General features: G+C 40.2%; 1 protein-coding gene across 1 annotated transcript; it reads left to right on the forward strand.

Annotated features, from left to right (window-relative positions):
* Positions 1-409: 409 nt before the first annotated feature.
* Positions 410-11,540, forward strand: LOC139622736 (solute carrier family 22 member 4-like). The gene is made up of 11 exons (XM_071480279.1): positions 410-998; positions 2,538-2,750; positions 4,582-4,685; positions 4,917-5,071; positions 5,537-5,708; positions 6,256-6,382; positions 6,455-6,555; positions 7,023-7,237; positions 8,931-9,113; positions 9,441-9,576; positions 10,202-11,540. The coding sequence occupies exons 1-11, from the start codon at positions 789-791 to the stop codon at positions 10,302-10,304; spliced, it is 1,719 nt and encodes a 572-aa protein (XP_071336380.1). The 5' UTR covers positions 410-788; the 3' UTR covers positions 10,305-11,540.

The raw sequence follows: 11,540 nt of genomic DNA on the forward strand, positions 1-11,540 counted from the left end.
AGCATCTTGTGCACAGATTATAAAAAATGTAATCCTTTGCAACTATTGGGGCAATGAATTGACATTAAGCATAACTTTCAAAACAAAACCACAAAGGAACTGAGTCCCATTAATCAGCCCAGAGTCATTTAACAATTACATTTAATCTGACTACTTATTATAATGATCCTTTAATAATCATGGGTAAGAAAAAGCATATATATATATATATATATATATATATAGCATATATATATATATATATATATATATATATATATATATATATTTCTGATATGAAATATAGTTTTTTGGAGGAGTTTCCACAAATATGAACATAGACTTCTGAGGGAGGATGAGAGGAGGAGGAGGAGGATAGAGGAGGAGTTCTTTTGTCTGGATAAAGGAGGTGTGAAGCAACAGAGATCCTGCAGAGAGAAGCCGACACTACAACAGGAGTAATAGTGTTTGTACTCAAAGAGCCATAATATTTACACTTCTTGTAGTAGAACTTATAATGGTGGGACAACCATATTTATAGTTATTGTGCTTGTAGTAATAGGAAGTATTTGTACTCATTGTTATTATATTGCTTATAGATTAGTAGTTTTTACAGCCATCATAATAATAGAAGGTACTGCAGCACAGTAGTAGCATTTCTAAATGTAGTACTACTATTTGCAGTTTTAAGATATATATTCTTTGTGCATGTACAGTCAACCTAATTGTCATAGTTGTTCAATATTTATAAAAGCATAAGCAAGTCGTTGCATCAACAACTAGAATAGGTATAAGCAGAGTCCAGTAAAATGCAGGACTACGAGGAGTCAGTGTCGTTCTTGGGGACCTGGGGCCCGTTCCAGAGGAAAGTCTTCTTCCTGCTCTGTCTCACCTCCATTCCATGTGGATACAACATCCTGTCCGTCATCTTCCTGCTGGGTATCCCCCCCCACCACTGCCACATCCCAGCCCACAGCAACCTGAGCCAGGAATGGATCCACGCCAGCATCCCACTACAGGTCAGAACCAGTCCGAACTGGAACCAGGGGCTCACGCTCTAAACTGGGCTGACAGTCCATTACAGTTTCTGTTTATAAAGTGTTTATATTCATATAAAGTGCAAGAGGATTATCAGTCCTCTCATTCTTAACAGCATGCATGCAATGTGTATTTGAAGATAATTATTGGTATGGGTTTATGACAATAGAAAAAATGACTGACTGAAAAGCATTCAGTGCTGAAAATGTGTCGTGTTTACATAGTTGTTACTAGTTTGAGAGTTATGGTAAAATTTGACACAGTAAGAAAATCCTTTATTTTTGAAAACATTCGACAACAGTCCTCACTTACACAGACCAGCCGGCCATGTACATGAACTATTTTGAAATACTGGACATCGAAAACACTCTCACTTTCCATAAAATTCAATCAAAGGACTTCATAGGTTTTATGGGGGGATACAACACAGAACTGCCCCCTGAGCCCCTCTGCAGCTGAACTTTTGACTTCTTTTGTCAGTGGAAGGGTTACAGAACTTTACCCACTGAAAAGGTAATTTCACCTAAATCTGACACAAGAAGTCCCATCACTTCCCCTCAGAGGTATCTGGCCATGCTGACAGTTTTAGGATTTTTCATCTCCGTCCCTGGGATGCTAAAGTTTTATCTAACTCTCATGTTTTCTCATGTTTCGTGATCTTTGCCGCCTGAGTTCCCACCCACATCTCAATACAGCGGTTATGAAACGAAACATTGTTTCTGGTGCACAAAGAATTGAAAATCATATTTGAAAAACTTAATGGCAACATGTGATTCGAGACCAAAGCACAAATGGCAACACTGTTCTCAATGAACACATTTCCATTATGGTACACCAGTGAAGGAAGATGTATCCACATCTTTTACTCAAGTAAAAGCAGAAATACAACAACTTAAAAATACTCTATTACAATTTAAATTCATGTGCTCAAACTCTTACTAAAGAAAACAACAGTAAGTATTATCAGTAAATTAATGCAGTTATGTAGCTGAGTGGCTGCTGTCAGTTTTATATTATTATATGTGAGATTACTTTATTACCAGTACTGATGCATTAACATGCAAGGAGCATTTCAATGTTGATATAAAAATGATCATATTTTATAACTTTATCCCATATTTGGATAACTGTGGGTGTTAAATACAAGTAGTGAAATAAAAAATACAGTATTTACCGCTGAAATGTAAAGTAGTTGTTAAAGTATATTATTATAGTATAGAAGAGTATAAGTATAAGTATAAGTCTCTCAGAACTTTACTTTTGTTCAGTAAAATACAATACTTGGATAATGTTACTTTCCATCACTGTTTGATACTGGGTTAAAGACAAGGTTAACTTATTTCTCATATACAGTCAGCTAATAATTTACTGTATAGTGTGGGATTACATTCAGGCTGTGATCCTCATGCAGGTTAAAACTGGTCTAGTCTGAACTGATGTGGTCTGCTGCTCTCTACCTCCCCAGACTGTTGTTGCAGTACAGGTTGGAAATAGTGATGATGTTGTTTCCTGGTCTACAGGAGGCTGGGCAGCCGGAGAGGAGCAGTTGCAGCCGGTATGAGCTGGACGTGGTAAAAAACCTGTCTGCAATGGGAGCCAGACCTAGCCTAGACCAGATCCAGAACCTGTCTGGATCTGGTCCAGAAGTCCTCCTCTCCAGCCTGAAGCAGGAGGGCTGCAAAGATGGATGGGTCTACAGTACTGAGTACTACCAATCCACTGTAGTCACAGAGGTACTGAACTATTACCACTGCATCTCCTGCAAGTACTACTACAATTACAGTATTTGTACTTATTTTCACTGTTTTTACTATTGCTATTGGTGACACTGCCTCCTCCTGTCCTCCTGCCAACTGGTCCTTACTGTTTAGACTCTAGCAGTTATATAAGGATCCAGTCTGGCCAGAACAGCTTCTGTCTGTAAAACTGGGAGGTTGTGACATTACTTAGTGGTCACCAATCATTGACTGACCTCAGATGGCTACAGGAAGCTAAGATAAAAAACTGGAAATGGCTGGTTTGGGTCTCCTGCATATGTCATCCATCTGAGTGGTGTATCTGTGCCACAACTTCTGGGGCAACAGCTTAATTTCTTTTTTACCTTTATTTAAAAGGGATTTCAAATTCTATTTTGGTTCGGAGAAGATAATCATGAAAGTGTGTGTTCTATATTTCCTATTTCTGTGTGACAGTAAAGGTCCCAATAATCCACTCAGTAATTGAGTCACTGGGGGTCTTTAACTTCCACAAATAAATGCAAACAAATCCAGCTGAATCCAATCCAGTACTGAGTATACTCAACATGTAAGGACATCATTCTACTGGAGTAAAGCCAGCCACAAAAACACATGTGTCACTATTGGTGAAAAAGAAAAAAAGATTTCAGCACATTTTGAAAAAAAGTTCAAATTAGTTGAACTTTCACATTAGTTTGTGTAACTGCAGCCATACTCTCCACTGTACATAATGGCCTTCCTCCACGGAGTTTAGCTCTTGCACATTTGGTGTGAAGCAGGATGAGAGGGACCAGCTGACAGAAACCAGGACACAGCAGACAGAATTGAAGGCCAGGCAGGGCACTCACCAACTAGAAGGCAACAGGTAAACAGGCATCCAAGAAAACAAGGAAGGTTCAGGTATGACTCCTTTGAGGCAACTCTGTAAAGTTCATCTGAGGTTGGCACTGTGTCATGGATGGACAAAGAACCCTTTGCCACAGAGAGGTAATAAGTAGAACAGCTTAGGAGAGAAATCCAGATGGCAAGAGCAGGCCAGAAAAAAATGCTGATGTCACAACCCAACCAAAAACAAGCAACTTGAACTTTAAGACTTTTGAAACCAGCAGTCTGGACAGGGAAGGACCATATGCTGGAGGGCTGAGGTTGGAGAGGTTGGATAGAAGTTCAGTCTCGTCACTGGAGACCTGGGTTCTGAAGAGCTGGATGCTCAAGGACCAGGCTTAGAGGAGCTGATCGCTGCAAGCCTGGTATGAGAGGAGCTGGACAATGGAGAACAGGACTCAGATGAGTTGGTTGCTGGAGGACCAGGATCTAAGGAGATGGGTGCTGGAGGAGCAGGCAACTAGGAGATGGATCTTGTAGGAATAGACTCAGGGGACCAGGAAATTGGACATCTGGATAATGAAGAGTGAGAAGCTGGATGCTGGAAGACCAGGCTCAAAGGAGGACCTGTTCCCATGAGCCCAGGACTCTAGAGACCTGGGCTCATGGAAAAAGGACACTAGAGCACCGTCTCTAAGAATCTGAATACTGTATAACCAGCAAAGGAGCAAGACACTGGAGGACATGACCTTAAGAATATGGATACTGATAGACAAGGTTCTGAGAAGCTGTACAACCAGGCTCAGAGGAGATGTTCAGAGGATATTGTTCTGACTTCTGGTGACCAGGTGAACTGGTCTTTTGGGCTTTTTTACCCAGTGTTTTCCAGTTTATGTTTTTGTCTGATTTGTGGTTACTATATTATTCTAGCCATCACTCTGTTGTATTATTGCAGTTTACATTGTTATGTCTTCTGAATTCTTTTATGTGCCTTGTCTTGCAGTTTAACCTGGTGTGCAGGGACCAGTGGAAACAGCCTCTGACCTCGCTTGCCTACTTCCTGGGAGGACTGTGTGGATGTTTCTTCTCTGGCCAGATCTCTGACCGGTACTTTTCAGTTTCACTTCAAACTGTTTCTGATACACAATTCTCTCAGCTGCTACAGAGTTACCCTGGACATTCTTCAAGCTTCCATGGTCAAAAACATCTACTGCTGATTTGGATGAATGCCATGCCAGCTGCCAACAATATGTTCTGCCTTTTCTTTAACATTAATATCTAAGGACTGTTATGTTGCTGTTGTTGCTGACACCACTCTGACACTTATTTGTGTTACAGGTTTGGCAGGAAGCCTGTTCTATTTGGTGCCATCATCATCCTTAGCATCTTCAGCAGTGCTGTGGCATTCGCTCCGTCCTGGCCTGTCTTCACTGTGCTCTTCTTCATGCTGGGCATGGGTCAGATTGCCTGCTTCATAGTTGTGTTTGTTCTAGGTAAGGGTTATTATTAATTTCAGGACACTGTGTCCTCTGTCCTTTATCACCCCCTTCACTGCTTGTGTGTTCACTTGTTGTTGTTGATCTGTTGATCTCAATGGAGGCACATTGGAGGGCAGAATAAGACCATGTTCACACCAATGAGGGCACATTTGATCTTCTTCTGTCTCTTTCTGCCTTGAACACATACAAAGCCATTACTTCCAACCCCAAAATGAGTCTTTAAAACAAAAGTGAAAACACCAGTTTTGTTTTGTATTGTTGACGAGGAAAAGAGAACTTTTCAGAAATGCTGACAAATGGTTGTCAGTTTGTCAACCTAACATGGCTGATGTACTTCCTCTCACACCCCCATCATTATTTAGTACGTAATCTGACAACAGAAACAGAAATACACAGAGGTCCACTGTTCACTTCATATCTGCAACTGTACTTTTTTTAACCGTAGTGTTTCCTCCACAGGTTCAGAGATCCTGACTGGCTCGGCCAGAGTTCTCTTCTCTAGCCTGTGTTTGCCTTTTGTCTACGTGATTGCTATGATGCTGCTGCCTGGTACTGCCTATCTGGTTAGGAACTGGAGACAACTGTCACTGATAATGGCTGTGCCCGGCCTGGCCTGTATTCCCCTTTGGTGGTAAGATGACCTCAGTACACGATCAAGATATAAATGCATCTTATGGACGAATTAATAAGTGACATTTTCATAGTTAGAGCTGAAGGAAAGGATGAAATATGTCAGGGTCCACTTGGTGATGAATATGGTGATGAATAGAATAATTACTACCATAACAACTTTCCAGAACTTCAAAATACTGTCTCTTAGTCTTATAAACCACTGTGTAGTGTTTTGTCATCTGGTAAGTCCTCAAATTCATGGATATATCACTCATTTGGCCTTACCCTGGCTCACTTGCTTTTGCTGTGTACAGTTGGTTTGGTTTGGTTTTTAGCGATGTTTTGTAGTAATTCCACATTTAACATGTTGCCTTCTTTTGAATTGTCCATTTACATGTTAAGACACATGTAAAGTCAGAATCGACTGACTTTACAGCATTGACAGGGTTGACTCGATACTGTTTATAGTTCAGGCATTTTGGCTTTGTAGGGCAGTATAGTCCTTCCTCAGTTTGTACCAAAACATATTCTACTATGAATTACACAGGATACATTTTGTCCACCAGGCTGGTTCCAGAGTCCCCTCGCTGGTTGGTGTCTCGAGGCCGTTTGCGGGAAGCAGAACTCCTGCTGAGGTCAGCAGCTCTGGAGAACCAAGTGGAACCTCCACCAATCATCTTCCTGTCAGCCAACGTAAGAATCTCTAACCTCAGTCTTGTCCTAAATGCCAAAGAACAGTGGTCAGAAGTTTCTGTCTCTTCACAGGCTGAAAAGCCAACAAGCCAGAAGGTGGAGTCCCTCAGCTTCCTGGACCTGCTGAGGACCACAAATATCCGATATATCACACTCATTCTGTGGCTCATCTGGTGAGTTTCAATCCCAAAATGTCTCCTGGAAATTCAGGAACTTTGCCCTTTTGTTCATTGCTAGTACTACCAATAGCAAGATTGAGTCATTCGTCCATCAAGGGCAAGGAACAGCACCTCAACAACTAATTGACCATTTGCATAAAATCTACTGTGGATGAATACTTATGATTTCGATGATCCTCTAACTTTCCTCTAGCACCACCATCTTACACAAGCAATATTATAAACTAGTGTTTAGATTGCCCTGACATTTCCTGATCACATTCCTGCACTCCAGAGATGAACCCTTTAGATTTTAATGACCTCCACAATCTTTCCTACAACCCTTCCCTCTGGAGAAGCTTTTAGCTCCACCAGGTCTTTAAGAGAAGCTAAATCAACCCCGTGTTGGTTGTTCTGTCTATTACTCTCATAATGTTGCTGTTGCCAACACTTTTTTAGTCTTGGTCTTTTGTTGTTTCCAGGTTTTCTACAAGCGTAAGCTACTTTGGATTGTCATTCAACATGTCTAGCCTCTATGGAAACCCCTTCCTAAACTACTTTCTGGTGTCGGCTGTTGAGCTCCCAGCATATATCACCATCTGGCTGGTGGCACGCAGTCTTCCTCGCCGCCTGTCATTTATGACATTCACCCTGCTGGGGGTGGTAGCACTGCTCCTCCTCCAGGCCACTCTGAACAGTGAGTAAGACAAGTACGATATAGCTGTTCTCCTTTTTTCCCCTTTCTTTCTCTCTTTTTCTTTCTTTGTGAATATAAATATTCATCTTGTTAAAAAATAATGAACATTTTCAGCACAGCTGACTGTTTGCTAAGCTCTATCCCCCTTATTCAAGGTTTTACATTCCTCCACAGCATATACGCAGTTTACAATAATAACAGCTTCAAATTGAATATTGAAATTCTTAATTTTTGAAACATTGGACCCTTGAGAGGTAGATGAAAACTGCTTCTAATTTCCAGCCAGTGATAGTTTATTTAGCTGCTTTTACTGTAAATTAGCCAAGTGTTAGGGAGTTGGCTAATGCTAACTTTAAACCTGCAGTGCAGAACATACCCACAGAGTAAAAACCACACCAATAGTAATTTGTATGTTTCCTCACCGTCTATTGCTTTCATTTCCAGACTATAATCCTTCCTCTGAACGCCGACTTTCTTCTTGATCAGAAACTTTTCTTGGATGCTTCCAGGGTTTTTCACGGCATAGGCTCCTCCATTGCTGTAGCCTGCTCCATCTCCATTGCTACACTTGCTCCTTCTGATACCATGTTTTGTTGTCTATATGTACATTGTAAACATATTTGGAGGCTCAACACAAGCACCTGATAGACAGCTGCATGTTGCTTCTCAGACGTTCAATGTGTCCTCTGAACATTATAGTACTACATGCTGAAGGTTCTTATCCATATATTTCATCTAGGGACCCTCATTTTGTTGTACTGTGTTGCAAGGTTAACACATAATAAATGAAAAATAATGCAGCAGTCTGTCTGGTGTGTAACTAAGCCTCCAGATATGTTTACAATATACATATAGACAACAGATCACCCTCTTCAGCTCTGGCAAATCTGCTGGTTGACATAAAACACATCAGTACCGGTGCACAGTTACTACAGACACCAGATTTAAAACTTTGGTATACTGTGGAATTCAGAGAGATTTACCTGGCGTTGAAAGGCTTAATGTGAATTGTGGGAACTTATTTGGCAATAGCTTGAATGTAACAGTCCTACACTCCAGCGTTAATGTTTCCAAATGACTTTTAAAATGAAAACCCATAACCCATTTACATTTTGGTGTTTATATATTAAAACAGCGTGTTTCACTTTTGAAAGAAAAGAGGCCAATATATTTTGCATATAAAATACTCTCCCAGGAAACAAGTTTGAATGAAGAATCGCAAATGAAGAGCAGATAGATATTATAGCATCTTGGTTTCCGAAACAAAGATGTTTCAGTCCTGAACAGGGATTTTTGTCTGTTGTCCCACAAAATAAAGTAGTTAGCTAATGAGCTTCTTCAGCATTAGAAGCAACACTGGGTTCATACCATAAGTTATGTTGCTTGCTTGCTTCGTAGCTGGGTATGCTAACGTTTGCAGTTTAATGTGATTTTGCTTGGGTGGCTTTGAAAGGCTAAAAACAAGACATCTCCTTATACATAAAAAATATTTCTCTTACTACAGACCCATGCACGCCACACATATTGAGAAATCTAAAGCTTGACGAGCCCTCTGTCACATAGTTATGTCATTAATGGATAATTGTTGTTACTGGTGGAGTTTAGGAAAAGGTCTTATGCTTCATAAAGTTTCAGCATCTCTAAAAGCTTTGTTCCCCACATCACTAGTTGACAGCCCTCTGCCGCCCCACAGGTCATCCAGCTTTCACCCTGTCCCTGGTGCTGCTGGGTAAATTTGGTATTCTGGTTGGCAACGGGATGTTGTATATCTACACCGGTGAGCTGTCTCCCACAGTTATCAGGAACACAGCCATGTCGTCATGTGCCATGTTCTCCAGAGTGGGGTCTTCTCTTTCTCCATATCTACTGCAGCTGGGTGAGACCTTTCAGTTCATACATCATGATGTAGATAGTGCATAAATAATGACATTTTATTTGTTCGAAACAGTATGTTCATGTGTAAAGTTAAACTGTTGTGTTACTATATTATTGGTCTGCAGAAAGCAGTAAATTTAAATTATGAAAACTTTTGATTGGCTGGGTGTCTAAAATCTCAAAATGTAGACAAATAAAACCAAAACTATCTGCATTTCCTTTATGTAATTTGGATGAACTGACCCTTTAATGTTCATAAAGTTCTATATCAGACAAGTCTTAAAAGTATGAACTGATCTATTCTCATCTGGTCTGGTGTTGTCTCCAGCTGTGTTCTATCAGTTCCTGCCGTGGATCGTTGTGGCTGGTCTGTCGCTGCTCAGTGTTCTCTTCTGCATCTTCCTGCCAGAGACATTTAGGCAACCGCTTCCCGACACCATCCAACAGATAGCGCTCACACAGAGGTAAGTCACATTGCTCACTGTCACAATTTTTAACCCTAACAGGCATGTCAAGTTGTATAGCCTAACTAAACTGCAGCAGTGAGTCTCTAAAAGAAAACAACAGGCTTGTGTGGCTACGCTGGTTACGACAGTGAAAGCATCGTGTTGGATAGCAGTCTTATTTTACTGATTACTGATTAGAGTGGCTCAATACTCATATGAACAAATCTTTATCAACAAATACTCAAACTGAACTAACTATATTGAATCATCATTGTCCCTGAACAAATCAGCAGCTTTTAGCAGTGGAGCTCCTCACTGGTGACTGAGGTCAACTGTGATTCACAGTACACTACTTCCTCGTTGAATAATAAAACCACAGAAACAATCATAATGTGATAACTCTATTGTAAATAATAGACTGCTGAACTAATACCATTATGTACAGTGCTTGTATAGGCTAGTGTTTGCTGAACATAACAGCTTGTATCACAAACAGACTGAACGTGCTACCACTGTAGACAGTTGAAATCAGTGCTGACTGTCCATGCATAGTGAAGTGCATATGAGTGGAACATTTGAAAATAGGATGAAAAAACACTGTAATGCAGTCTGACCGATGCACCTCTCCTCATCTGGTTTCCAGGTTCAGCTGGCCATGGGCCTCCACCCCTCCTCCAAAGGATGATGGAAAATCAGCTAAAGAGCAGCCCACTGCACCCGAAATCATCTGTACAACTTGCCTATAAGACTCCTGACACACAAAGAAATGAAAAAGTAAAACTACAGACAACACTGAAACTGGCCAAAACACCCAAACTGTTATATTCTATAAAAGACATTTTATTCTTTTTTGACAGGACAGTTGTGTAGTTTTCTGTGTCCACCAGGCGGTGACTTGAGAACACTGGGGGGACCTGCAGAGCCTTTAGTGATGCATTCACAGACACCTCATGAAAAGTAACTGTTATTTAAGGTAAACTCACGCAAAGCTTCACTGAAAATAAAGAGTCACAAAACAACTGAATGTATTTTTCCATTAAAGCCAATGGAAAGAATTAAGTTAGCACAATGTTTGAAAAAGGGTTATTCAAAATCACTCAGCAAGTTACTTCACTTACCGTGGATCTTGTTTACTGTATTGCTACTCATGGACTGAAACTGGTGCAATAATTTTATTTATATAGCACAAAATCCTCACATACATTATCTCACGGCACTTAATGTAGTAAGGTCAACACCTTACAGTATTATAGAGACATACCCAACCGTTTCCACCACAAGCAAACAGTGACAGTGAAGAGGAAAGACTCCGCAGACTTAAGGAAGGCTGCCACGACCTGTTGGAAAGTAAACAGTAATCATGACACAAAGCTACGGTAGCAGTAGGTATAGCAGTGGTATTGGCAGTAGTACTGCTAGATTACAAGATTAAGAAATGGTAATAAAAACTTGAATTTTCAATTGTTTCTGTATAGAATGTACTGTTCAGTTTCTACCTGTATAATGAAGACAAAATTTAAAGTTGTGTATATATTTAATTATATTAAATATTATGTATGAATTCATAAATTAATCAAAACATCTATTTTCTGAATGTCTAAACTGTGCACTGAATCATTCTGTTATAGTTTATAATCATCTTTATTATTGAATATGCCTTGTTTTGGTATATATATAATTCTTATTTCTGTTTGTAACGTTGTGATTATGAAAGAAGTAGGTTGTGCAGGTTCTGAGGGCATCTGAACACCTCAGCAGTCTGAACTTGTTAGGGCGTGGCCTGTCTGGCTGTGACTCCGCCCCGGACACACGGCTCTCGCATTATTAAATGTGCGGGGTTTTACCGGGAAAAAGGCACCAGACCTTCAAAATTAAAGGATAAAGGATTTATTAATTTTTTTTTTTTACAGAAACCAAAATATGTGGTAATGGCCTTTACAGACTACATAAATAAATTTTGAAGAGTGAAATGTTATGAAACA

Source organism: Trachinotus anak, unplaced genomic scaffold, assembly GCF_046630095.1.
Source record: "Trachinotus anak isolate AG129_WGS33_773 ecotype Australia unplaced genomic scaffold, CSIRO_AGI_Tana_v1 ptg000001l, whole genome shotgun sequence".
Taxonomy (NCBI): Eukaryota; Metazoa; Chordata; class Actinopteri; order Carangiformes; family Carangidae; genus Trachinotus; species Trachinotus anak.